The sequence below is a fragment of the Cryphonectria parasitica genome, assembly GCF_011745365.1.
Source record: "Cryphonectria parasitica EP155 unplaced genomic scaffold M406scaffold_6, whole genome shotgun sequence".
NCBI lineage: Eukaryota > Fungi > Ascomycota > Sordariomycetes > Diaporthales > Cryphonectriaceae > Cryphonectria > Cryphonectria parasitica.
Window position 1 is genome coordinate 497,241 of NW_024468914.1, and position 25,637 is coordinate 522,877.

The following is a 25,637-nucleotide window of genomic DNA, read 5'->3' on the forward strand; positions in this document are numbered from 1 at the left end:
CCAGAGAATGATTCTCAGGATAGTTTTGTTCAGGTAATACTGAAATACCAATGTCAGACTAAATGTCACCACCCGTTTATGAGAATTGTACATGTATATATTATAAAATTTTAAAGAGAAGCAAAGCATAAACCAGCAATACTGGACACCAGGTTCAACGGGATCAAAGGTGATGAGCAGGAGGGTCTTACTAGAGTTGTCTTCACGACCGAGGCCCACACTCGACGAGTTGTGGGTAGGATGGAGGATCCAGGACAAGTGTCCGAGGGGCCACGACAGGAACCTCAGGATGCGTAATAATATCATCCGAAGTTCCTACCCACGTGCTCTCGGGAATAGACTCCCTCGTCTCGGCCTTTCTGATGATCTTGGCCACCATCTCCTTGATCCCCTGCTTGAGTTGTGACTTGATGAGCACATACATAGCGACATTCATCGTAGTCTCAACGTCGATACGGAGGCAGAGCCCATCCATGGGCGCACACAGCGATTCCAGACCGGCCTCAAGAGGCTGTGGAGGCTCGACCCCATACTGGTTGCCGTCGATTCGATGTCTATGTCGCAAGTCTATACTGGACGGACCGCATATATGCATGTTCAAGCCCCACCGTATGTCCCGAGAACAGCCTTTTAGTGTGACCATGGCAGTGCTTAGGTTCATAACTTTCTCGAAAGATGCTGCAGGATGTTCCAACAATAGACTCACAACTATGAGAGAGTGTCCCTTTTAGATACGTATTGATTCAAACCTCTCCCAAAATCTCCTCAACATTGTCTTCGTGCTCAAAGAAAATCTTGTGATTAAGTCTCCAGGTTTTACAAAATGATCAATTAATGTTTATTCAGGATATCTAATTGCAGTGCACAAGATAACAAGCCCAGACTCAAACATAGCGATAGTACAAGCGAGACCACAACCTCACCTCGTCCCGAGAAACCTCCAAGCAGACTACTCAAACAAAGGCACAACCCTCTGCTGGCCCCGACTAGGCGGTGGAGACCTCAGCCCCTCGACCGCAGAGTCCCTCTCCTTGTACCCGTCCAAGTCGACAGTCGAGACCAACGAGACGGCATCCATGCCACCACCACCTTGCACACTCCCGTTGCTCGACCTCATGCCAGGTGACATGGCCTCTGGCGGCGGCGGCAGCATACTACTCCGCCCACTGGCCGTGCCCGACAACAAACCGCCACCACCATTCGGCACGCCCAGCCTCTCCTTCTCGCGCTCCTCATCCGCCAAAACGACCATCCACACGCCGACCTCGCCGTCCCGCCCCAGCAGAGGCGTGGCGTGGATCCATCTGGCGCGCCCGACGCCCAGGCCACCACCGCCGTTGGCCTGCTGCTGCTGCTGCTGTGGGACTCGCTTCTGCGGCGCCGAGATCCACTTCACCTTGGCGGTGACGCTCTGCCCGCGGCCCATGGCCTGCTCGATCTGCTGGCGCATCTGCGGCGACCCGCCGATGCGGTCCATCAGGTTGGACTGGACCATGCCCGGGATGCGCAGCGAGGGCGAGGCGAAGACGATGCGAAGGTAGGGGGCGGGCCGCACGAGGAGGTAGCGGTCGTAGACGCCGCCGAGCTGGCCACCCAGTTGGGCCTGGCCGCCGAGGAGCGACGAGTCGGCGGAGGTGGCGGTAGACGAGGAGGCACCTAGCATCTGGTCGAACTCGTCTGTCTGGATCGGACCCGGCTGCTGGTGGTGCTGCTGATGATGCTGTGGTGGCACTTCGGCGCCGGCTCCTCGGCCGCCCGCCAGCCAGCTGCTGCGGATCCCAGGGACCTCAGACCCGGCCTCCCAGGGTGTCGCCGCCAGATCGCCTTGGATGCTGGGCTCCACGAGCCGTCCGTTTATTCTTTCATCATCCTCCTCCCGGTCCTCGTCCTCTGCCTCTTCTTCTATGCCGTTGTGCCCGTCAGGCGAGAGGACGAGCCGCTCCTTTCTCTTCCACTTGGACGTCTGCTGTTCCAGGAGGTCTGGGTGGCGCTGCCGCCCGCCGTGCTTGCAGATGACGTCCAGCTCGTGGTGGTTGAACAGCTCGCTCAGCTCCTGCAGCTCGTCCTTGGCGTCGTGCAGGCCCAGCGGTGATTCGAAGGACGTCGCCATCCCGCCGGCGCCGTTCTTGTTGCCGCCGTCCTGCTCGATAAACGTGAAGCCTTCTCGGTCAAGGTACTTGTGCAGGTACTCGAACCCGTAAAAGTCGTTGAGCAGGCCCGACGTATCAATCTGCGCGCCGAGGAAGTATCGCACTTTACCGTTTGCATCGAGCAGGGGCGTCATCATGAGGAGGTTCATGAAGGGTGACCCGTCTCTGCGGTAGTTCAGGAGCGGCTCGTAGTGCTGCTGGGCGCTCTGGAGCTTCTCCCTGATGCGACGGATGGCGTGTGGGTTTGTGTGCGGCCCCTGCAGAAACCGGCAGTTCCGCCCGATTGCATATTTATTCTAGATTCATTTCCTTGGTTAGTCGTCTGTTGATATCGAAAAAGCTGACCTTTTAATCAGGAAGAGGGTTGAATCCCGCAGAGCTTGAGGATGACTTACCGAATACTGGGTGGTCTTGTTGAATTCTATTTTTCAAGCAAAAGAATATATGTCAGTGAGTTACAATAACCAGCACGTCTTTCCTCACGAGACGAAAAAAGATAATAAAACCCAATACGATGGAAACACTTGACAGACCTTCTGAAGCAAAGAGAATCGGTTGATCGTGACGAGCAGGATCAACCAGACAAAAAGTCTCTGCCAAACCCTCTGACATACTATTTCCATCTCATGTCAGCACAGCAACACACAAGATACTTCGACGAGAGATGAGACATATATATCAAGAGAGGAACAGAAATTAACATACTCCAAAAGCTTAGAAGGCAACCCCCCATCAATCCTCCTCCGAATGCTCACCTCCACCGCGCGCTGCCACACAGACGTGACCCAAGCCGGCAGCGCCTCGTTCGCCAGAGCCTCAAACGACTCCTCGGCTTTGGCCCGCAGCTCCTCGTTGGCCGTCCGCGGCGGCGCCTGGGCGCTAAAGGAAACCCCCTCCAGGGGCCGCAGCCCCTCCACCACGGCGTTGGTGTACTTGATGGCGGCGAGGGCCTTGCGCACGTCGAGGTGGTACAGCAGTAAAGGGACGAGGTCGGGCCGCCCGTCGACCAGGAAGGCCGAGAAGCGCCGGAGCAGCTTCAGGTCGTCAAACACGATGCGCAGGTGCGCCTTGGAGAACATCAGCAGCGACCGCCGCTCCAGCGAGAACAGCTCGGGCCGCTCCCAGCCGGGCCGCGGCGGCGGCGCAAGGTCGAAGCCGTCGAGGTCGACATCGCCCTCTGGCAGGGGAGCGAGGCCGCGGGCGTGCACCTCGTTCTCATTCGACGCCTGGAGCGGTGGGAGGACGGACAGGTCGTGCCCTTGGTACTGCGGGTGGTGGTGGTGGTGGTTGGTGCCTGGGTCATGGCCGTTCTGGGCCGACGTGCCTAGGAAACGGGATGGCCACACTGGATCATCAAGACGTCTGCCGTCTGCTGCCCTTGCTGCGTGCGCATCTATCTTGCGAGCTGGGTCTAGAGGGACCTCTGGTGCTGGTGCGGCGGCGAAGTCGCTGTGTAGGTTGCAAGCACAAGGTTTTCGTGTGTGAGCATGAGCAAGTCCACGTAGTTTCCCTGGGTGATACTATTCTTAGGGAGCAAGACTTCTCACCTCTTGTCAAGAGACACATCCTCCTTCGATGCCGAGCCAGGGTCATTCTTGCGCTGACCACGACCCCAGTTGCCCTTCTCGTTCTTGTCGTTCCTAAAGATTTGACCAAACTTCATCGTGATCCAAACGCAAGTGCCTAGACACCACGTTCACAAGCACGTAGAACAACGTCAACAATCTTCCAAATAAAGGCTCTCAGCCTCGAGAATCGTTCCGACACGTGAAGCAGGTGTGAAGGTGGGAGCAAATCAATACAACACAGTATAGTTTGGTATTGATACTTGCGCAGACGGGCCTACACGCACGGAAATGGGCAGACCATTGCGCCTAATTATATGAACGATTCCACGTCTAGCGTGCAAAGATATGAGAAAGGCTTGACTGTTCGTCTTGAGGACATTTAGCCTTCCCACAGGAGGGTTGCGTCACGCCACGCCCCGAAAGGCCTTTTCCCAGCCAGGCGCTAGGACTGCTCTTGGGATGACGTCCAGGATATGAGGTCGTTGATGTGTCGTGACACTCAGGGAACCCGCTGTCAGGAACAACATCGATCGCCCAATCTCCAGCAGCAGCAGCAGACGACGTACGCACCATCCTCTCTCTGCTTTTTTAGCCGGACGCGTCGGCCCCCTAGTCAGTCAGGTTTACTATCGCTCACTCACTCGCTCTACTCAATGAGTCTCTTGGCGATCTGGCCAGGTCCCTCAATCCGGACGGCACACTGGGACACTAAGTTGCTAGAAGGGTGGATCATGAATCGGTTCCTCGAGCTACCGCGAGGGACGAGCGAATCGAGGCGGGTACCGCGTGGAGAAAGAGAAGAACAAAAAGAAAAAATAAAGAGCAAAAAAAAAAGGTAAGTAAGAAGAAGAAGGGAAAAAAACCCCTCACAAAGGTGTGTGCCTCTGTCTGGATCTCCATGACAGTTCTCGATCGCAGTGCCGATGCACAGACCGGGGAAGCATCTGTTAGATCGCGAAGGGATGAATCGATGCTCTTAACCTTATTTCATCCCATTAAGCTGTTCCACATTCGAGGTATGAAGGCCAAAAATCCCTGCCACGTTGTTCCTGAATTGGGATTTGGTGCGCGGGAAGGCTTCCGTCCGATGAGTTCTTGGTTCTCTATGAGGCTGATCATAATTTACCCAAGCAGGTTTTTTTTTTTTTGGTTCACATCGTCTCTCTCCAACAGCAGGCTGTTTGGGATCTGGCCAGTAGGTAGTACCAAAGTAGTAGTGAAGTGGTCTTCCAAATCTGGGAACAACACATTCCGCCCTTTTCCCTCTTTGATCTATTCTAGCTTAAACCTTGGGCTTGGCCCTCATCCTCCTTTTCCCCTTTCGATCGAACGAGGCTGCGGACAACTCCCAGGTTCAGCTAGCATAGCGTACTTGTAGCGGGGCCAAGGAGAGCAGACACGGGACGGAAGACTTTGACAACTTCTTTTGGGTTGACCCTGTCACGACTTGGGCCTACCGTGCGAGAGCAATGAATGCTCCGTAGAGAGACGCCGTGCTTGAGAGGCACCCTCACAACGAGGCGAGGAAGCCAAGGGCAGCCTCCTGTGGCTTTGGTCCAACCACCTACTTCTATGCTTCGAAAATACCACAATCAAAGGCCGTGCAATTTGTCAGCTTCATTGACGCCTCTCGATTCAGGACCGATCACGACCAGCTCCGCCTCCCCCACAGCTTCTCCCGACCCCTTCCGGTTGGGCTCGCATGGGGTGGATCTTGGATCCATGTTCCGGTCTTTATCCGTGGTCGACTCTTGTTGAAGACTATACCGAGCCCGTCATCGTCCCTCCGTAGCTGCTGAGATGAGAAGACTGGCTGACCCTTGCAAGGCGCACGGTTCTCCTTCGGCTCTGTGGAAGCCGTCGATAGTTCATCATCGTGAGCAGCAGCATCGCAATGAGGACATTATCCCTGACGAGTCATGTTCTGGTGACAGTCAGACAGCCAGATCAAGCAAGACTCTTTTCACTTGGCAAAATACCAGAGCATGAAGAATGGAAGCGAGGCATGCATACGCAGTCCTACCTATCGCTTATCCACAACCGTTGCCTTTTTTGTTCACTTACCGAACTACTCATCCATCTTACATTCTCATCGTGCCCCTAATCCCGCCGAAATATCCTATACAGTTGCAAGGTCCAACCATTGTCAAACGCCTAAGGATCCCAAGCACAAAGAACGGCCCCACAGAAGAAAAGAAAAAAAGAGGATTAAAAAAGAGTGAGTCAGAAAAGACAAAAATCAAGCAAGTATACAGAGAGCCTCAAGTGAGCAACGAGGCGACCCGAGGGTGAGGACCGTACGTCTCCCACAGGAGGTCATAAAGTGCAGAATCTAAGAATATATGGTTTGGTATGGACGCTCCGAGATCATTGTGTGGCACGTCTGAGGAAATAGACGATAGCGTCTGTATTCCAGCCGGACACCCATTCATCATCACTTCTGATCCTCAAAGGCCAGCCTTTTGCTGGGGCTCGCCAGAGGAGAACCGCCAGGGCGTTGGCCATACTCCAGGCCGCGCTCCCTCATGACCCGCTCTGCAGCCTCCCGAGCGGTGGGCGGCTGCTGGTGGTTCCAATGATGCCTCGTGTGTGCCCCGTGCTGTGTTTCGCGCAGCGCACTGTTGATTCCGGGCTGGAAAGAACCAGTCACCGGCACCGGCCCGCTGTTGGTCGTGTCGACAAAAGCCTCGTCGTCTGCGGCGACGTGAGCGCCGTGCGCACCATCCGAGGACACACCGTCGATTATACGCGCGTCTCGCCGTTCGACGACCGCGGCAGTATCCTCACGTTCTGTGCGTTCTCGTCGGGAAGCCACAGCGGCGCCGTCGCTGAAACCGGAACTTCGTCTCTCCATGCCTCCCGGCAGAGGGCGGCGGACATAAATGGGACCGGAGATTGTAGAGTTCGCGCCCTCGCCGAAGCCGACCAGGCTGGCGGAGCCATCGTCGCTCATATTATCGTCCTGCTCAAACTGGCCCATGCTGCGATTCGTCATGTTGTCCTCGTCGACGTCCATATCTGTCTGCTCGGTGTGGGCAGTGCCGACATAGCCGCTGGTGGAGTCGACCTCCGTCTCGCGGCCGAAGTCGGTAGCCGTGCTCATCATGTCGATATCCTGGTGATACAGCCACTTTGTTAGCGAGCCTTCTCCTTCCACACCATGCTGTTCAGCTCTTCTGGAAGAGTGGAGGAGGAACTGCACTTACGCTCTCAGTAGCCGAGGCCGTGCCGCTGGTAGACATCTTAGTCACCGCGACGGGTTGCCCATTGGAGTCAAAGTATGCAGGGACGCCTAGGATGTGGGGCGCGACAGCCTGGGCAGCATTTTGTGGGAAACCAGCAGAGGTGGGAGTGGTCTGTTGGTTGTTGTTGATGTTGGCAGCAGCCTGCGAGCCGGCGTTGGGAGGAGAGCGCAGCTGCGAGACGGAGGATAGACCGGCGAGGCGCGAGATGCGATCGGCGCGCTCTGCATCGAGGCTGTTCTGGGAGGCATGTTGTTGGTGGCCACTTCGGTTGCCCATAGTGGGGAGAGCATGGCCGCGATGGCCATCTTTGATGGCAGTTGTGGACAGGGCAGAGAGGGAGGTTGTTGTCGATGTGGGGGTGCCACTGCAGATGGGACACAAATTGGTCAGTCAACTCATATTACCAGGCCATCTGAAAGGGAAAGGCCATCAAGGGGGTAAGAGTCAGGAAGTGGAGAGCAGCTCACGGGATCTCTGAGGGGGTGTCGGGGTTGGAAGAGGGTTGTGGAAGGTTGATGAGGACAGGATGAGGCTGCGACATGGTGGTGTGGTTCTTCAGAGGGCTGTCAACAACAATATTGATCAGATAGATGTACACGAGATAATAGATAGCTTGCAACACAAGCAAGGCTGTGGACAGATTGCGAGTGACTATGACGGCAGATGGTGGCAGTGTGATGATAGAAGGCGTTTCTGATTTCTTTTGAAAGAAGGGAGGGAGGGAACCAGGCGGACGGATCCTCTGTTCAAGATTCCTTTCAGATCGCAGCAGATAGGCTCATGACACACTGGGCACAGTACAGAAGGTGCTGCCCAGATGCTTTCCAGGCCCAAGCCCAGGCAAGCGGCAGGGACTCAAGACTGAAATTGGGGGGCCTAGGAGACCTGCGCCTGCCTGAAGTGCAACTCACGGGAAATGACGTAAACCCCTGGACCCCTGCAATTGAGCTGTACTCACCAAGCGATTTCACCATGCTATGGGTATTTTTTTCCCTTTCGACAACAACCCGCACGGGCCAAGTCCTGAAATGCGGGGTCAAACACAAGGGTTCAAGCAGAAGGGGGTTATGCAGCGTGGTAACAACGCCATATATTATTCCTTTTGTTATTTTGGCATATTTCTTTTCTTTCTCTTGATCCTCTTGTTCCTCAAGATAGCATATACACAGACCCTGGAGGGGTGCAAGACTGTGTCTCCATCTTGTGCTCAGAAGATGCCAGGAGTGAAATCCACCACCTGTGCCTTTGCCACAATTCCAGAAATACTCTTGACAAATGCCAGATGGGCTGGGTCCTCCTTTAGGTAGTACTGGCGGTCCTCCTCATTCTCAAACTCGCTGATGAAGACATGTGTGATGCCTCCCTGGTGGCCCTCGGTACTGTTGTCTCGGCCACCCATGCCCATCTTCACATAGGGCTTCTTGGACTGGGGGTGGACACAATTGTCCTTGAGGGCGAGCATTCTGTCACACACCTTTGATTGACCTTGTCAACCTAGCTCTTACAAAGGATGGAAGGGGGCTTACTCCTTGGACATCTTCAGCCGGGGCCAGTGGCTCAAAGGCAAACATGACAACATGAATGATGCCCATGTTCACTGAGATAGTCTGGTTGGATATGCTTTGGATCGTGGCAGTGTTTTTTTCTTCTTCTTTCAAGTCGGTGTGTGAGAGATTGACCTGGTTGAGCTGTGGTAGTTGGAAGAGAGGCAAAACAGAGGCAAATGTCATCACAGCAGGATCCCCCGCATTCCTCCAAATATGATTCAATTACATAGAGCAGTCACAAGTGCAGACCCTGTACTGCCGTACCATGGCATGCATGCATGCACGCAGTTTGCACCTTCTCTTTTCCCACCACAGTAAACAATATATAACACAGCAAGCCCAGGTACGTAGTGACGCATGGGGTGTGAGGCTGGCATAGGCAGGCAGCCACTGAGTGGACCCGGGACCCAAAGTGCCTCTGAACTGTGTGGCGTCTAGCACGATGCACCCACCCACCTGCTCTTTTGCTCTATTGGTCCATCATGTCACACTTGCAGCCATATCCTCCCAAACGACAAGTGAACATTGCGAGTGTTTACTCCTTATTCTTCCTCCCAATCATTTTCACACTGCCAGCCACCACATGTGACTCCTCAGCAAGCCCAAGCACAATTCCGAATGCTTCATGTATGTGATGTTTCACATGCATTGATGCCAGGTGGGCATCGATCCACAGAAATGAGCTGGCGACACTCATTGCAAAGGTATATTTGATGCATACCTACTTGGTAGCGAACATTAGGAAGACACGTTTACAAGGGCCATCAGTGCTAGATTGGGGGTTCCAGCTATCTACACGAATCCATGTCATAATACTCCAGTCCCGCCTCCGAGGTTCTCATACAATGAAAATTAAAGTCACTGTTGGATAAAAGACAATCGTTTTTGGTGAGTTCAATCTCCTTTGTTGAGTTCTGCTCAATGACGGTTTCTCATAGCATCATCATCATGGCTACCAGCAAGGTTTGCCACTCTTGATTTCTCGCTGGCCTTCTGGTCGTGCTGTGGGCCTGGGGTCTTTCTCCCTCAGCTCTCAGGTTTCATAGGAAGCGGCGGCCACCACTTGGGGCCAACTGCATTTGAGATGCAGAAGTGAGGATCAGTCGTATGCGACGTAACGGGGCCGCGGAAAGAGGCCCTTTCAGCTTCCTGCAGGCATACGTGCCGCCGCCCCCAAAGTCATGTTGGTGGCCTGCTGGGTGACCGTAATAGTTGGGACCGTCAGCCGGCGTCAGCGCAAATAAATACGACAACGCGCCTGGCCAGGAACCAATAACTCTTGTCTTTTTTTTTTTCTTTCAACAACTCTATCCTCAGCTCGTCCTGTCATAGCAAACATACTATATCACATCGAACTCGCTGATTAATTTTACTCCCCATCAAAACACTACCAAAATGGGCTTCTTCCACCATCACGAGAAATCATCCGACAACCCGCCGGCATACCAAGGCCAGCAACAGCAACAGGCCTACCAGCAGTCCTATCAGTCGGGACCCCCCCAGCCAGGCCCATACCCTTTCAGCATCTTCTCCCCGCCTCAGGACCCCAACCACATTGTCTTCACCATCGCCGACCTCGGCAAGGGCCATGACGCCCTGGTGAGCCCCAACCACAGCCCGGCCAACCCGGCCTACCGGATCGAGTACACCTCGGACGGCTTCAAGTGCCTGCGCACGCCTCTCCCCTCCCTAGATCCGCGCGGGGCGGTTCTTGCGGGCTCCGCTATCAGCCGCAAGAACACGACCAGCACAGCCGGAAGGGTGCATCTTGAGTACCCCTGGGGTAAGTGGGACTACAACCCGCTCTCCCCCGCAACGGAGCTCTGGAAGAGCGACGTGGGCCTGTTGAACGGCACGAGCGGCATGTCGTGGCACCTGATCAAGCCTGTTGAGGCGCAGACCACGGGCCGGTTCGCGGTGCGGTGCTTCGACACGGCTGAGCGCGGGTACCCGACCGTGGCGAGCTTCGAGATGGAGAACTGGGACTTTGGGGTGCTGAGTGTTCATGCTGGTGTGGTGCGATCCCAGCAGCAGCTAGATGAGATCGTCGTGCTGTCATTTGCGGTGATGGACTACATCAGGGTCGTGATCAGGAGCACGGGTGGTGTACAGAAGAGGCCGGGCGGTGGAAACAATAATGACAAGCAGTTCTGGATGACGATGGCGTTGTCGCAGCAGGCGCAGAATCAACAGGCACAGGGGAATTGATAATAGAAATGATTATATGGTGTGTTTGGGTGGGTGTGTGGTGTGTGTGAGAGAGAGAGAGAGAGAGAAGAGGAGAGAGGGAGAACCGATTTTGATTCGATCTCATATATCTTGTGAGGGATAACAGCGCTGGCTCGTCAGACGTCTTGAAGATTTCTAGCTTATTCACATACATGCAACGAGATTGGAAAGACAGACAGACAGACACATACATACACACACATCAAGACTTAGTTCAAAAAGTCCCCCCCTGTCTTCGCCAGCATCTCATCATAGTACGGCTGAAATGCAAGCCAGCCCTTCTCCGGCCCGCCGACGCTCTGGGCCGAGTGCTCACACTCGTGCTCGTCGATCAGCTTCTTGGTATGCCCACCACCACCAGCAGCCGCCGCGTCGGCCAGCAGCTGCGCGTGACAGGTCCTGTCCATGCTCATAAACCAAAAGGCCGCCTCATCGACGCTCTGCCCGACAGTCAACAGGCCGTGGTTCTGCAGGATGACGGCCTTGCCGGACCCCAGGGCGGCCCCGATGCGCGCGCCCTCGTCGGCATCGACGACCACGCCGCCAAAGTGGCGGTACACGCCGTGGCTCCTGTAGAAGCGCAGGGCGTCCTGGGTGATCATCTCGAGCTCGCGGCCAAAGACGGAAAAGGCCTTGCCGTGGACGCTGTGGGCGTGGCAGGCGGCGTGCACGTCGGGCCGCAGCCTGTGGATGGCCGAGTGGATGGTGAAGGCGGCCGTGTTGATGGGCTCGTCGCCCTCGACGACGAAGCCGTCCTCGTCTACCAGGATCAGGTCCGACACGCGCATCTGGCTGAAGTGCTTGGACAGCGGGTTCAGCCAGAAGTGGTCCGTCAGGATCGGATCGCGCACCGAGATGTGGCCCGCCACGCCCTCGTCGTAGCCGCGGTCGGCAAAGATGCGAAAGGCCGCCGCGAGGTGTTCCTTGCGGTACTGACGCTCCTGCTCGAGGGTGGCAAACTTGGGATACGTGCGGATCTGGAGGGAACGGCCCGTCTTGGTCTTGCCTAGGGACTGGACGGGTGTTGGTGGTGCGCGGTGTGGGTTGACGTTGGGGGTGGGGGTGGTGGTGGTGGTGGTACTGCTGGCTGCTGGTGAAACGGAGGCATGGAGGAGGGGGTTACTGGAGGTGTTGAGGTGGCGTGAGGGTGAGCACGAGAATGAGCTGGCTGCTGGGGAGTTTCTTGCTGCTGCTGCTGCTGCTGCTGCTATTCTCCCGAGGCCAGAGGGCCGAGACGAGACCTGGGTTACAAGACGATTCATGGCTTTCGAGTCTGAACTAGGTGGAATATGTGCAAAGAAAGATAGCAACAGTCTGAAAGTCAAGATGTGTTGGTCAATAGCCTAGAATTAAAGTGCACTCATAAACACCCTTGATAAGAGGATAAGTATATCAATACCAGGGACGGGACTATGAATATTTACCGATTCAACCCCACACCTGAGAGCCGCAGCGTAGTTGCCGGTAGTGATTCCGAAATCTGGGGTAGGAATTGTGAATCTTGGGATGAAACCTGCAGCTGGGCTACTTTGAATCTCACCTTGGAGAGTGTCTACTGTCTCAACCACGTATTTGGATATTATTGTCCTGGGCTATTTCAGTGGTTTTCCAGTTTCCACAAAGAGTCTTACTCATCTTCCTGCTTTTTATAAGGTCTTGTCCTTGCAGGCATAGAAAATGCAGTAAATAATTATGGTGAACTGTGTAGACTACAGTAACGACGGCAATTAGGCATGCATCTTCTCACACCAAGAATGCCAGCTTCTGCTCTGCTCGAGCAACAACTGCAATGCCGTAGTAGTGTTTAACATCCAATTGTTGATATGCCAGTCACAGCAGAAATACTGGGGTGGTCTAGAATTTTCCATGCTGTGAAACAAGCAGCACAACCCTGCCTCCTCACCTCACTGCGCCTCTCCTCACTGCAGATCGACTGAACATGTGATTGCTGTTCTCAAAGATGTCACATTTCAGTAGCCAAGACAGTTTTTTCCTGTCTAAGAAAAGAACACAACTTGGTGGAAGAAGGCACCTAAATTTGAGAGTTGCTTTCTTGGAAATGAACGCAAGCACGCACTCTCAGTACTACATGATGCTTGTTCACCGCATTTAAGAAGGCATACCTCCCAATGTACGTCATCACAAGTAGCAACCCCTGAGAGGGAGAGTTTCTCCAGCGGTAACGGAGCACTGGACAGGCCACCCCTGTGGTCCCATCAGGGCCCCAACCTCTCGCCTGAACAAAACCTAGAGTCCCCACCAATTCCCCAGCAAAAAGTGACAACTTCATGCAATCAAGGTCGAGACCAGCGAAAAACCTTGTCCCACTTGGGCCTGAGTCAATGTCCACTTTTACCTTTGTTGTCTTTACATACAACACCTCAATTTTACACATCATCATCACCTCACCTCACCTGCCTTTGCTATAGAACAGCATCACAGCAGGCCCCAACAATGTGAAGATAAAACGGAACGCAGGATACGGTCCCAGATTGAAGGAAGCGCAACCCCCCACCCTTTTGGTCTTTACATCATTAGTATCTTTACCAGCACGAAAAGAAAGGGAAGAGAGAAGACTCTGTTCTCGGCATCATTCTCATCAGCAAGATGGCATCACACCAGGATACACTGCCTCTGTCCCAACAGGACCTGCTCGAACAGCTCAACAGTGGTACCCCCAACCCAAGAGAGGATGAGCAACAGCGTATGGCCTCTGTCATAGCGGACCATCTCCCGCCTGGCTACACAGCTGCCTTTGATGGTTTCGACGGTCCAGGCCCTGCTGCAGCTGCTGCAGACACCGATGCTGAGGCGAGCCCAGACCAGGCAAACAACGGCAGCAACAGCACAAGTACCAATAACAACAACGGCAATATCAATCACGACGAAGACGCCCAAAATGAGCTGCAAGGGGGCTCATCGCTCCGCCTGCAGGGTGGTGATATCCATCGTGCGCTCTTCAAGATTCCTGTCAAGGCTAGTCTGCAGCGCGCCATGACCTTTTCCCACCCGGAAAGGACGTCTACGCCCGATCTGCTGCGGCCAGATGACGAAATGACTGCCACTGAGATCACGGGGCCGCAGGGCTTCCGTCGCCATCATGTGCTGGCACAGCAGAGGCGGACCCGTCCCGGTTTCTCTGGCGGTGCGAGCATCCCCGTGACGCGAAACTTTGTCGAGTTTCTCGACCTGTACGGCTCGTTTGCCGGTGAAGATCTCGCCGACTCCGACATAGACGAGTCCGAGCTCTTGACGGACGACGAGGCCACACCTGGGTCACAGGACCAGGACGACCAGGAGCCTGACGAGACGAGCCCACTCGTTCGGCGGCGGAGGCCTCTGATGCGCCGCAAGTCCTCTCGTGCCATGAGGCCCGGCAATGCGGGTACGGCCAAGACCTTCTTCACCCTGCTCAAGGCCTTCATCGGAACAGGCATCATGTTCCTCCCCAAGGCCTTCAACAACGGCGGCATCCTCTTCTCGTCGCTCTGCCTGGTGTCTATCGCCGCCATCTCCATGTGGGCCTTCCATCTGCTGCTCAAGTGCCGCACCGCCGTGGGTGGGTCCTATGGCGACATAGGACAGGCCATCGCGGGCGACAAGATGCGCACCATCATCCTGGCAAGCATCACGCTGTCGCAGCTCGGGTTCGTGTGTACAGGACTGGTGTTCGTCGCCGACAACTGGGGCTCCTTCCTGACGGCTGTCACGCACGGGTCAAACCCGCTCGGCACCAAGGCCTTGATTGCCCTGCAGGCCGCGCTGCTCATCCCCCTGAGCTTCATCCGGGACATCAGCAAGCTGGGCTTCGCAGCCACACTCGCCGACGTGTTCATCCTTATCGGCCTGGTCTACATCTGGGACTTCGACATCACTGCCTTGGCCAGGCACGGTGTCGACCCCTCGGTCCAGCTCTTCAACCCGGCCGCCTACACTCTCACCATCGGCGCCTCCATCTTCACCTTTGAGGGCATCGGCCTCATCATCCCCATCCACGCGTCCATGCGCCGCCCAGAGCATTTCGAGCCGCTGTTGGGCGTCGTCATGCTGATCATCACCTGCATCTACACTTCTGTCGGCGCCATGTGCTACGCCACCTTTGGCTCGCGCACTCAGATCGAGGTTATTGACAATTTCCCCCAGACCTCAAGGCTCGTCAACGCCGTCCAGTTCATCTACGCCCTGGCTGTGCTGATAGGAAATCCCGTGCAGCTGTTCCCGGCCATGCGAATCCTCGAGGGCAGGATCTTTGGTCACCGCAGCGGCAAGAAAGACCTGTGGACCAAGTGGAAGAAGAATTTCTTCAGGACGTTCCTGGTCATTCTCTGCTGCGGGATCAGTATCGGCGGGAGCGCGAACCTGGACCGTTTTGTCGCGCTCATCGGGAGCGTGGCCTGCGTCCCACTGGTGTATATGTACCCGCCATTCTTGCACTATCGTGCCGTGGCGAGCACGACGAGGGAGAAGGCCCTGGACGTGGCGTTGATGGTGCTGGGTGCGGTGGGGATGGTCTATACAACTGCCATCACGATTGTGAGCAGCTTCTTGTGAGGCAGGGTCTGTAATGAAGGGCTGGTTGGTTATGCAGAGACGGAATGGGGACAAAGTGAGCAAGCGCTATAGAGAGGAAGGGGAAAAATATTTTACAATTGAAGAAGAAGAAGAAGAAGATGGAAAAGAAGATGGAAAAGAACAAGAAGAAGCATTTCAGCGGCGCTTTGGTGTGTGGAAAAGAAGGAATAATTTCTTGGACAAGAGAGGGAAAAACGACCAAAAAGTGCGGTCGACGATTTTGCTTTGCTGTATTGCTTTCCGTTTACATTGTATATACAGGTTTTTCTTGTCCCATGAATACTCCCACCACCTCATCAGATCATCACCTCGCAGCGGTAGTGTTACACCCCACCCTCGTGGACGCAACAGCAACATCATCATACCAAAACGTGTTCGTCCCTCCCGAATAACTCTCCCAGCCAAAATACACCCCAGTGATATCAGGAACATACGTCTCCCTCGTCCAACCGGCATCATTCGCATTCGTGATCCCAGGACCCACAGTCAACCCTGCAATCGCATCTCCCCCCAACCACGTCTCGATCGTCCCGTCCGTGCCAAGGTGGTACTCGAAACACACCCACTCCCCCGTTGGCAGGGCCTCGGAGGTGGCGATGCCGGCCGGGCTGAGGTCCGGCAGGGTGGCGTCGTCCGACTCGCGGTTGTACATGAGGATGGAGGACTGCCCGCCTATGCGGAGGTGTTTGTTCGTTCCCTGGGCGGCGTCGGGGTGGGTTATGAAGCTCACGTGGTCGGAGCCCAGGGCGGTGGTTGCTTTTCTGGATGTTGAGCACGAACGAGAATATGTTGTCAGCTGACTTTTGGTCTATGAAAAAAGAGAACAAGAAGCAGAGAGAGAGAGAGAGAGAGAGAGAGAGAGAGAAAGGAAATCAAGGGGTTACTCACAGCCAGGTCCGCACATAAACATCCCCACTGGGCACCTTTGTCGTCCCAAAAAAGATATGCCCACAATACCCGCTCGCCCCGTTCACCCGGATCGAGTTCTTTCCGCTGTGCGCCGTGGTGCTGTCGAGGGTCACGCTGCCGCCCTGGTTGCAGTCGGGCGCGTAGATGGGCCAGTTGGTCTGGTCCCAGCCGCTCTCGAAGTCGTCCGAGATCTGGGCGAGGGCTGGGACGGCCGCGAGAGCAAGGGGGAGGAGGACGACGGGGAGGAGCATCGTGGAATAGGGTGCGGTCTTGGAGGGGCAGGGTTGGGTTGAGGGAGAGGGTTGGGAAGAGGAAGAGTGGAGTGCAGACTAAGGTGAGTGAGGACGAGAAGAAAAGTGAAAATGAAATGAGATGCTTCGAGGCCATTACATATACATTAGCACTGGGGAAAATGCCCATGGTTGAAGCGTCTCTGGCCGGAATGTAACACTCCGGCCTTGCTGGTTCATACTGTATCTCGCGTGTATATCAGCAGGCGTCTTCCGTCACGGAGGGTTTTGGGCATTTAGCCAGATCATCTGCAATTTATTTATACAGATCAGCTTGCTTGTAGTTGTCAAGAAGATGCAATCACTCCCGAAACCACTCCCGAAACCTCAGTGCATCTATGAGCTCCTCTGGCTTCGGAAAGTTGGCTGGACAGTTGAATGTCAACGTGGTCTTTTAACAATTGCAACATCTATACCTCTGTTCATGCTGTCCTGGACCCCTCAGAGATCTTGAAGAGTAGTTAATCAAAGAAAGGGTGCGCTGAACAAGAGTGATAATTAAAGGTAATTAATTTCTGGGTGAACGGCTAATTCGCCTGAATGGCACCCACTCAAGAGACGGACGAGACTTGGCGTTTCATTTTAATAAGTTCATACTGGATGGGATAACCTGCAACTGTTTTCTCTTCCAGACTGGGTATTTTCATCATTACTGTCCTGAGGGAAACTCGGCAGTAGCGAGCTACTGGCATTTCAATCACGTTCGGGGAAAACAAAGTTTTCAACAGCTTATGAGGTATGCACAGCTGTTTGCATCTAATAGTAGTTCACAGGCACTTTCTCCCTGTTCCCTTCCACCAAACCAACTATTGCTAAGCGGAACCTGACTACAATATATCTTGATGCGCCAAAGTGCTCACCTGATTTCACTTTCATTTCGTGTGCGGGTTTGACACCCAAACGCTCGCTACAATGGACGCTTGCTTCGTTCCCTACTTCATATAAGCTGCTTAAGTGTTGACATGTGAGCCTTGGGCTATGAACGAGATGCTGACTAGAATAATATATAAAGTGCAGAATGTTGGGTGAACCAGGAGGTCTCTCTTCTCTCTTCCCTCTTCCAAAAGCAAATGAGAAACCCCAATGCTGTTTCCAGATCTACTTCTATACGCTGCATGCTCTCTGTTGTACACAAAACTCTATGCTCTGACATGCTCTGGGACAGACTCCACAAGCAAGATCCTCTACTGTAGCATCCTCTATGCCGCTCAATCATCTCTCGTCCATCTTCACACACAGACGGTCTACGCCTCTGGATGCCGTAAGTTGCCTTGCTCCTCCCTCTCCCTCTCCCTCTGCGACAGGTCCTCGCCGCTCCCATTCCCTTCCTCACGTCCGATCCACCCCGCCATCACACGTACCGCCTCGCCATACTCGATGCCCATGCTCTCAGGCGGGCTGTACAGGAGGCCGCTCGGCTTGTCCCACGCATGCTTGGCCTTCTCAACCTCGCGGGCGCCGGATTCCTTCTTCCTGGCCTGCAGCCGCTCGTAGAAACGGCGGCCCTCGGCAAGCAGCATGTCGTACTCGCACAGGCATAGCTGTACCGGGGGCAACCTGTCCAGCAAGTCGTCGGGCATGAGACCTGGCGAGAGAAGGGGGTTATCGAGCTGGGACTTGACTTCTTCGTAGGGATAGAGATAGGATGCATCGAAGAGGTCCGTCAGGGTCCGGCTGAGGGTGAACTCGGGCTTGGAGCAAGTGAGACGCTTGCGCGGGCGAGATTGCGTCCAGTCGAGGAGCGGGTAGAAGAGCATCAGCCCGGCCAGTTGGGGGACTTTGGGGTCTGCTTTCCCATCCTGCCCCTTGGCAGAAGTGTCGTCATCCCCTGTGTCATCCACAGAGAGCTCTGACATGCCCTTGGCGAGGTCCGGGTCAGGCTTGATCTCGTATCCCCACCGCTTGTAATCAGCAAGCAGCACCCAGCTCGCCAGCGCCAGCGTGCCGCCAGCCGAGAACCCAGAGACCATGATCCTGTCGCGGTCGATCCAGAACTCGTCGGCGCGCCTCCAAATCTGTAGCACGGCATCGGCACAGTCCTCAACGGGCGTGGGGAACGGGTAGCCCGGCGCCAGCCTGTACTCGACGGAGAAGACGACGGCACCCAGCGCCTGCATGACCGCCATGGCCCATCGGCCGTCGTCGGTGCCCTGGCCCAGCACGAAGCCGCCACCGTGGAAGTTGATGACGGCCGGCCGGCGGGACCGCGGGTCGGCCTGCGGCGTGAGGAGTGAGGGGATTTTGTCCATAGGGTTGATGTCGGCCTGAGAGGCGGACGGGGTAGAGCGCAGAGACAGCGAGGACTTGGACCTGGACAGCGTTGACTTGAGAGACCTTGAAGACTTGTTCGAGAGCCGCGAGGACAGGCGCGACAGTGTGGATGGCCTCATTGTCTGATTCTTCTCGGTAGCAGCATCGCCATCGGTGAGGGTCGCCTCGTCGTCTGTGACGGAGGCCTTGGTGGAGAGGCGGGACAGCGGCGGCCGCAGACCATTGGCACCTTCAGTGGTCGTCTCGCGGCCTCCTTTCTTCCTCTCTTTCCTTTCCCTCCTCTCCCGCCTCTTCTCCTCTTTCCTCTCCCTCTTCTCCTCCTTCTTGATGCTCTTGACGCTCTCCTTGCTGCCTTTTCGCGAGCCCATGCGCGGCCTGTCTGGTGTCCAGACGTAGGCGCGGATCTTGTCCTTCCCGCTGTACTGTTTCGAAAAGGTCGAGTCCAAGTAGACGGTCATGTGCGGCGAGGGCACAGCAGGGCTGACCATGTTGCCCATGCCAAAGGCGAGTGAGGCCCCTGCCCTGTAGGCGTAGGCGCGCGCCTCGAGACCCATGCGAGACGACGACTCTCGAGGGTTGTGGTAGACGTCGGTGAATGGCTCGCTGACGGCGTCGCGGGCCTCCTCGAGCGGGTCGGGCTGCTGGCCCAGAGGCTCGACGGCGGTCTCTGACATTTTCCCGTGTTCCCTTAAGAAGGGCGGGACGTCCTTTGTGTGTTAGGAATCTGTGGGTCGGTTGACGAGGCTAAGGAGGAGCTAGAGTCTGCAGGAGGACGTCGATAGGTGGAGGCAGAGCTGAAAGATTTCTCGATCGACAGCTGTGATTTTTGTTAAAGCTCACACAACACTGATCCGATAGCAAGCATTAGGATCGGAGATCAGTGTTTAAGGAAGCGGAGGGGAGAGGAGAGATCGAGAACAGTATTTCGTATAGATTAGGTGTGTGGCTTAGTTGAGTGGGTGTGTGGGAATTCAAGAAGGCAACGACGTCATGTTCAGATCACGATAGTCAGGTGTTCACATGAAAAGAGGCAGTCACGCACTAAATAATAAGTGGTCTGTTGAAAGAGGGGATAGAGACAGAGGTAAGATGTTGTCGTTATTGTTGTTGTTGCAAAGGAAGAGGAGGATGCCCCATCATGAATATGGCGTCGCAGGAAGGAACATGCTGAAAGACATGGATGTATTAGACTTCCTCCCCTTGATCGTCTGCGCCCCTGAAAATGCGACCCAAGGATCATGTTGAATGAGATCTTACCATCTCCAAGGCTACAGTAGTAACCAAGATGCCATAGTTTTCAGCCCTTGGCAGCGTTCAAACTGTTCAGTACGATGTACTGTGTGCCATAGTAATTCAGTGATTACTCTGTAGCCTAGGCGAGAACACGTTGTACTTGTCAGATGCAGTTGAGGTTGGTAACAAGTTGCCAGTGACGTCACAAATTTCGACCAAGTTCCCAGTTCTGTGGGCAGCCCTGGTAAATTGACGTCTGTGTGGGGCGCTGCTGCGCGGGGCTACATGGTATGGCGCAATGGTAAAGAGGGACCACGCATGGTGGGGTCATCTCGGGACGAAGCGAAAGAGACTTTGAGACGGCATCGAGGGGTGACTCAGCAACCCCCCCCCCCCCCTTTTTCAAAACTGCCAGCATTGCTCCAGTTGAGTCCCATGTGCTGCATGCACCATGTAGTCCTTGCTGTACCTCGTTTTGTGTCGCATGTAGCTATAGTAAGTAGTGTCATGGTAGTATTTGCCCCCCGCCTCATCTCCAAACACTCCCTCAGCTCAATGCTGCCTACCATTACGGTGCCATCCTAGCCTCCCAGATCTGGAGCAGAAGTTCCGTTGCTACAGCACCTTCGTTCGCCCTGCCAATGGGCGACGACGGGTATCTGGGGTGCCTTGGATACCCGCCCGGTACTACTGCTAGCCACACACCAACCATACGCACACAGGCACACACACACAACTTTGCGACGGTGGCATGCATGTGCCGGACCCGCCTTGGCGTTGTTTGGGGAGGTTCTGCTTCCTTGTTTTGCATTCCCGACTTCACCTGACCACCACCGGGCGAGACAATTCTGACGGTGCGCACGTAAGTGATGAAGGAGAGAGAGAGAGAGAACTAGTTTGTGAGAGGATACTTGTCTCTGCTGCTAATACAAACATGACTTTACAAAAGGCGGGGAACAACCAAGCCACATCCCTCAACTTTTCGAGCTTGTTTGTACGCAATCCACAAAAACAGAGGGACATCAGTGCCCCCCGTTCTCGCTACTTTGCTCTTTTTGGGTCCATCAACATCTCCGACTCCTTCTCCCTGTCTTGGTATTGTACTTGTAACGGAAATTCCGGTACATACGTACTATGTAGCATGTCAAATGATACCATAGTAGATGGGTAGGCTGCCTCTTCGCGGATAAAAATAAAAATAATTCGCATGGCTCGTCAGGACCAAAGGCTCCGCACGGTGCGGACCATCACTTCCTCATCGACGATTCTCGATCGTGAGAGAAAAAAAACCTGCCCCGTCCGCCGGAAGTAACCGCGCGAGGTCCAGGGGTTGAGGCCGGTCGTGCCTGCTAGAATACGTACTACGGTACATCACAACAACGTCATATGGGACCCACCGCTGCAGGTCACGACTACCCAAAACGCTCCTCCCGCTTCCAGACTCTTCTTACCATGTAGGTACCAAAGTACACTGAGCACTCACACCCAACCAACAGATCCCACCGATTATCATCAGCATCATCGTCTGCACCACAGCCTGTCTATTCTGTTCTGTGGTGTACCATACACAGAGTAACACCGGAAAGTACAAACCAGGTTCGAGAGGGCATTGAATGGCACACGGAGCGTGAAGCGGAAAGGGAGAAAGAAAACAGGACCAAGGCCATGGTAAGCAAAATGGTCGCCCTACGTATCAAATCACCAGCCCTGGCCTTCCGAAAAAGCCGTTATGTCTGCTGTGTACCGCAATGTACATGCATACGTACTTTTACGCACAAATACACACTTGCATACCATAGTGGTACATACCTACTACTCGTACATGGCTTTCTTCCGCCTCCCTCTACTCTTCCCGTCCTCCTGTTTACCTTTAAAAACAACTCACCCATCCCCACCGCACAACATTCTCTCAGCTTCTCCCACACACACTCACACATGCACACCAACCTTATCTCACGTTCTCAGTTTGATTTTTCTTAACTTTTGCCTTTTGATACCCATCCTGCGTATACACTTGGTTACTTCCACAGTCATATTCACACCTGCTCCTTGCTCAGATACCTTGTCCACTATTAGATGGGAATCGTCTCGTCCTGTTTGAGTAACGGCAACAACTAGAAACGGAAGTCAACCCTGAATAGACAGACGAACCAGAGCACCAAAGACAGACAAGATAGCCGGAATAAGAAGGACAGCAACAGAAAGAAGCAAAGAGCCACAGTCATGACGGCCCTGCACAACTTCGTCAACGCCATCTCCCCGAGGTCGAGCGTCGACCATGGCATCGATGAGAAGACGGGTGATGGGCAGAGGTCCCCCTCTGCCTCGAGGAGCAGGTTCAGCCGCCTGAGCAGGGGAGACGACCATGCCCGCTCTACCTCGGCCTCCAGCGCGGCCAGCACCGGCGCCTCGGGCAAGGCCACCCGCCGCACCGAGGAGAGACGGGCGCGCAAGGAGGAGAAGGCCATCCGCCAGGAGAAGGATCGCGAGGAGGTCGAGGAGCGCCGCAAGCTCGAGGACCAGCTCGCCATGATGGAGGAGGACGAGGAGACCCAAGCGCGCTACGGCTGGGTCACGGGCGCTAAGGAGCTGCTCTCTTTGCCCGAGGTCACGGAGAGGAAGGAGGGCGAGGAGGTAACCTTCCGCGCCCGGATCCACCACCAGCGCAATATCTCCAAGCACATGGACTTCCTCCTGTTCCGCGACCAGACTCATTCCATCCAGGGCGTCCTGCAGCACGACACCCCGCACTTCGTCAAGTGGGTGCAGCGCCTCGAACCCGAGTCGCTGGTCCAGGTGACCGGCGCGCTGCAGAAGCCGCCGCAGGAGGTTCGCAGCGCCACCTACAAAGACCTCGAGATTGAGGTCTATTCCATCCACCTCGTCAACCCGGCCCGCGATCTCACCTTTGACAATTATGACCCGCCCGAGACCACCCAACAGCGCCTGAACAACCGCATCCTCGACTTGAGACACCCGTCTAACCAGGCCCTGTTCCGTATCCGGAGCATGATCACCAGGGTCTTCCGCGAGGTGCTGGAGAAGGACAACTTCATCGAGATCCAGACCCCCAAGCTGCAGCCTGCCGCCACTGAGAGCGGCGCCGAGGTCTTCAAGGTCAACTACTTTGGCCGCCGAGCCTTCCTGGCTCAGAGCCCTCAGCTGGCAAAGCAGATGACCGTGTCTGCCGACTTCGGCAAAGTCTTTGAGGTTCGTGGCGATCTCTTACTCTGTCCCTCTCCTTACATTTGAGCCTTCAGCAAACAAATAGCACGTACATCAACTAACCCCTTGTGTTTCTCCTCTTCCTACAGATTGGCCCCGTCTTCCGCGCCGAAAATTCTAATACCAAACGCCATCTGACCGAGTATACGGGTCTTGACCTCGAGATGGCCATCCAGCATGACTATCACGAGGTTATGATGGAGGTCGACGCCTTCCTGAAACAGGTCTTCCGCACCCTTCACTCCATGCCTGAACTGCAAGTCGTGCGCGAGCGGTGGCCCTCCGAGGACCTTGTCTGGCTGGACGAGACCCTCATCCTCCCCTTCACCGAGGGTCTACAAATGCTGCGCGATGACGGCGTCGACGTCGAGGAAGAAGACCTTTCCACACCCGACGAGATCCGCCTGGGCGAGCTCGTCAAGGAGAAGTTCAATACAGACTACTATATCCTCGACAAGTTCCCCGCCAATGCTCGGCCCTTCTACACACACAAAGACCCCGAGGATCCCAAGTGGACCAACTCGTTCGACATCTTCATCCGAGGGCAGGAGGTGTGCTCCGGCGGGCAGCGCATCCACAACGCCACGGAGCTGCGCGAGAACATGCGGCAGGCCGGCATGGTTGAGGATGGTATGGAGGCCTACCTCGAGGCCTTTGACCTGGGCGCACCCCCACACGGCGGTGCCGGCCTGGGCCTCGAGCGCATCCTCGCGTGGACGCTGCAGCTCGTCGATGTGCGTTACGCGACGCTGTACCACCGCGACCCCAAGTCGCTGCCCGAGAGGTCTGCCCGCCTCCCTCACCCGGAGTGCGATACAACGCACATGCGGCCCATGGGCACCGACGAATGGCCCCTGGAGAAGCTCATCGCCAATTATGGCGACGCCACCAACACCTCGTGGCTCGACGAGCGCTTCGAGATTTGGCGCCACAAGTCCACGGGCGCGGCTGTGGGTTACGTCACCAAGGAGAATCGCTTCGCCATGATTACCGGCGACCCGCTCTGCGACCCGACCCAGGTCGACATGGTGGTCAAGGACTTTGTCAAATTCGTCGAGAAGGAGCTCAAGCTCACGCCGGTCTGGATGCTGGTCTCAGAACCAGTCCAGGACGTCCTGGGCCACAGGCTGGGCTGGCGCACGCTCACATGCGTCGAAGAGCAGCGCGTGGACGCGGACAAGCACGCCGGCGGGCCCAAGGGCCGTGAGGCGCGCAAGATCGAGCGCGAAGGTATCAAGATCGAGGAGATCAGCCATCCCGATGAGGAATTTAGGGCGCGCGCAGACAAGCAGATCGAGGCATGGAAGGAGAAGCGCGGGGGCAAGAAACAGGTGCACCTGACTGAGATCAGGCCCTGGGTCGACATGGAGCACCGGCGATACTTTGCGGCCGAGAAGGAGTTCGAGGAGGATGGCAAGAAGGAGACGCGCGTCATGGCGATGGTGGTCCTGGCCCAACTCGCGCCCCGCCATGGCTGGCAGGTCAAGTGGGCGCTCGACTTCCCGGACACGCCCTCGGGTGTCATCGAGGCGACGGTGGTCACGGCGCTGGCGGCTGTCAGCGGGCCCGTCACCTTTGGCGCGGGCGTGTCGGAGAGGTTTATTCCGGGCGCCAACCTGGGCGGGGTACGCGCCAAGTTCCTCGCCAGGACATACGACACCATCACCAAGAGCCTGAAGCTCAACAAGAAGAGCGAGTTCAGGTCCAAGTTCGGGGCGTACGGTGAGCCGGTCTACCTTTGCTACCCGAGGAGAGGCTTGGGGGTGAGGGACTTCAAGTATATCATCCAGTTCTTTGAGGATTAAGGGAAGAAGGCTTCTATTAGAAAAGAAGAAAGAAAAAAAACAGGAAAGGACAAGACAAGACAAAAGAAAGAGGTAATGAAAGGATGGCAGTAGGGGACGCAAGAGGTGGATGTGGTAATTTTCTATGGGTCGGGTTTCCTCAAGTTTCCTTTCTTCCGCGTATCCGTCATCCTCCCTTATCCTTTAGATTCACAACTTGGGTTTGATACCTACCCTACTTGCATGGGGGTGATGAGAACGATATAGTTAATGATACCACAATAGCGAAATCTTCAAATGTTCAACTTGCATCATATATTTACTCTTTTCTGTGATAATCCACGTCCACTCACTTACGTGACGAGGGCTCCTGGAAGAAGCACCATGTTCCAGAGACGTAGTAAGGCGATGCTCATATACAAATTATGTTCGCAGTATCTACTGTGCTACTGTGTCGATGCCCCGTCATAAAACTAACAGGACTATATCCTGGCACGACAAAGTTGACCCGAAGTCGGGTGAGTGAGCCCCGGACCAAAACGAAAGAGCCGCCGGGTAAAGTGCATGGATGAATTCAATACGATGCATTAGTTCCGGTTTCTCCTCCTTGGTGA

General features: G+C 55.2%; 9 protein-coding genes across 9 annotated transcripts; 3 read left to right on the top strand and 6 right to left on the bottom strand.

Annotated features, from left to right (window-relative positions):
- Nucleotides 1–949: 949 nt before the first annotated feature.
- On the bottom strand, nucleotides 950–3,253 carry M406DRAFT_263032 (uncharacterized protein; the record flags this gene model as incomplete). The annotated part of the gene is made up of 5 exons (XM_040917558.1): nucleotides 950–1,681; nucleotides 1,934–2,446; nucleotides 2,546–2,571; nucleotides 2,684–2,763; nucleotides 2,856–3,253. Coding segments are annotated over 5 exons (1,749 nt in total), but the record flags the coding sequence as incomplete, so codon positions are not given.
- A 2,790-nt stretch (nucleotides 3,254–6,043) lies between these two features.
- M406DRAFT_347008 (uncharacterized protein) lies at nucleotides 6,044–7,699 on the bottom strand. Its single transcript, XM_040922245.1, has 4 exons — nucleotides 7,431–7,699; nucleotides 6,925–7,327; nucleotides 6,338–6,881; nucleotides 6,044–6,253 (listed from the first exon to the last, which is right to left on the bottom strand). Exons 1-4 carry the CDS (start codon nucleotides 7,502–7,504, stop codon nucleotides 6,153–6,155), a joined length of 1,122 nt encoding a protein of 373 aa, XP_040774095.1. The 5' UTR covers nucleotides 7,505–7,699; the 3' UTR covers nucleotides 6,044–6,152.
- A 471-nt stretch (nucleotides 7,700–8,170) lies between these two features.
- Nucleotides 8,171–8,555, bottom strand: M406DRAFT_340785 (stress responsive A/B barrel domain protein; the record flags this gene model as incomplete). The annotated part of the gene is made up of 2 exons (XM_040921588.1): nucleotides 8,171–8,437; nucleotides 8,490–8,555. The coding sequence occupies 2 exons, from the start codon at nucleotides 8,553–8,555 to the stop codon at nucleotides 8,171–8,173; spliced, it is 333 nt and encodes a 110-aa protein (XP_040774096.1).
- A 1,272-nt stretch (nucleotides 8,556–9,827) lies between these two features.
- M406DRAFT_356936 (uncharacterized protein) lies at nucleotides 9,828–10,955 on the top strand. Its single transcript, XM_040923559.1, has one exon. It carries the CDS (start codon nucleotides 9,906–9,908, stop codon nucleotides 10,716–10,718), a length of 813 nt encoding a protein of 270 aa, XP_040774097.1. The 5' UTR covers nucleotides 9,828–9,905; the 3' UTR covers nucleotides 10,719–10,955.
- Nucleotides 10,949–11,847, bottom strand: M406DRAFT_331684 (arad-like aldolase/epimerase; the record flags this gene model as incomplete). Its single annotated transcript, XM_040920656.1, has 2 exons — nucleotides 10,949–11,752; nucleotides 11,821–11,847. 2 exons carry the CDS (start codon nucleotides 11,845–11,847, stop codon nucleotides 10,949–10,951), a joined length of 831 nt encoding a protein of 276 aa, XP_040774098.1.
- A 1,499-nt stretch (nucleotides 11,848–13,346) lies between these two features.
- On the top strand, nucleotides 13,347–15,586 carry M406DRAFT_292755 (uncharacterized protein; the record flags this gene model as incomplete). The annotated part of the gene is made up of 2 exons (XM_040919049.1): nucleotides 13,347–13,590; nucleotides 13,651–15,586. 2 exons carry the CDS (start codon nucleotides 13,347–13,349, stop codon nucleotides 15,288–15,290), a joined length of 1,884 nt encoding a protein of 627 aa, XP_040774099.1. The 3' UTR covers nucleotides 15,291–15,586.
- Nucleotides 15,587–15,615: 29 nt separating this feature from the next.
- Nucleotides 15,616–16,471, bottom strand: M406DRAFT_331686 (uncharacterized protein; the record flags this gene model as incomplete). The annotated part of the gene is made up of 2 exons (XM_040920657.1): nucleotides 15,616–16,072; nucleotides 16,200–16,471. The coding sequence occupies 2 exons, from the start codon at nucleotides 16,469–16,471 to the stop codon at nucleotides 15,616–15,618; spliced, it is 729 nt and encodes a 242-aa protein (XP_040774100.1).
- Nucleotides 16,472–17,754: 1,283 nt separating this feature from the next.
- On the bottom strand, nucleotides 17,755–19,455 carry M406DRAFT_263077 (alpha/beta-hydrolase; the record flags this gene model as incomplete). The annotated part of the gene is made up of 2 exons (XM_040917562.1): nucleotides 17,755–18,726; nucleotides 19,120–19,455. The coding sequence occupies 2 exons, from the start codon at nucleotides 19,453–19,455 to the stop codon at nucleotides 17,755–17,757; spliced, it is 1,308 nt and encodes a 435-aa protein (XP_040774101.1).
- Nucleotides 19,456–22,447: 2,992 nt separating this feature from the next.
- On the top strand, nucleotides 22,448–25,332 carry M406DRAFT_84036 (uncharacterized protein). The gene is made up of 2 exons (XM_040926043.1): nucleotides 22,448–23,224; nucleotides 23,329–25,332. The coding sequence occupies exons 1-2, from the start codon at nucleotides 22,544–22,546 to the stop codon at nucleotides 25,042–25,044; spliced, it is 2,397 nt and encodes a 798-aa protein (XP_040774102.1). The 5' UTR covers nucleotides 22,448–22,543; the 3' UTR covers nucleotides 25,045–25,332.
- The last annotated feature ends 305 nt before the right edge of the window (nucleotides 25,333–25,637 follow it).

What these genes read in the sequence shown, in the direction of transcription:
- M406DRAFT_347008 (XM_040922245.1), bottom strand. Translation starts at nt 7,504, where the DNA reads ATGTCGCAGCCTCATCCTGTCCTCATCAACCTTCCACAACCCTCTTCC. An exon ending in GACACCCCCTCAGAGATCCC is followed by an intron (nt 7,328 to 7,430) that starts GTGAGCTGCTCT and finishes TCCCATCTGCAG; the next exon opens with TGGCACCCCCACATCGACAA. An exon ending in CGGCCTCGGCTACTGAGAGC is followed by an intron (nt 6,882 to 6,924) that starts GTAAGTGCAGTT and finishes AGAGCTGAACAG; the next exon opens with CATGGTGTGGAAGGAGAAGG.
- M406DRAFT_356936 (XM_040923559.1), top strand. Translation starts at nt 9,906, where the DNA reads ATGGGCTTCTTCCACCATCACGAGAAATCATCCGACAACCCGCCGGCA.
- M406DRAFT_84036 (XM_040926043.1), top strand. Translation starts at nt 22,544, where the DNA reads ATGATGGAGGAGGACGAGGAGACCCAAGCGCGCTACGGCTGGGTCACG. An exon ending in ACTTCGGCAAAGTCTTTGAG is followed by an intron (nt 23,225 to 23,328) that starts GTTCGTGGCGAT and finishes CTCTTCCTACAG; the next exon opens with ATTGGCCCCGTCTTCCGCGC.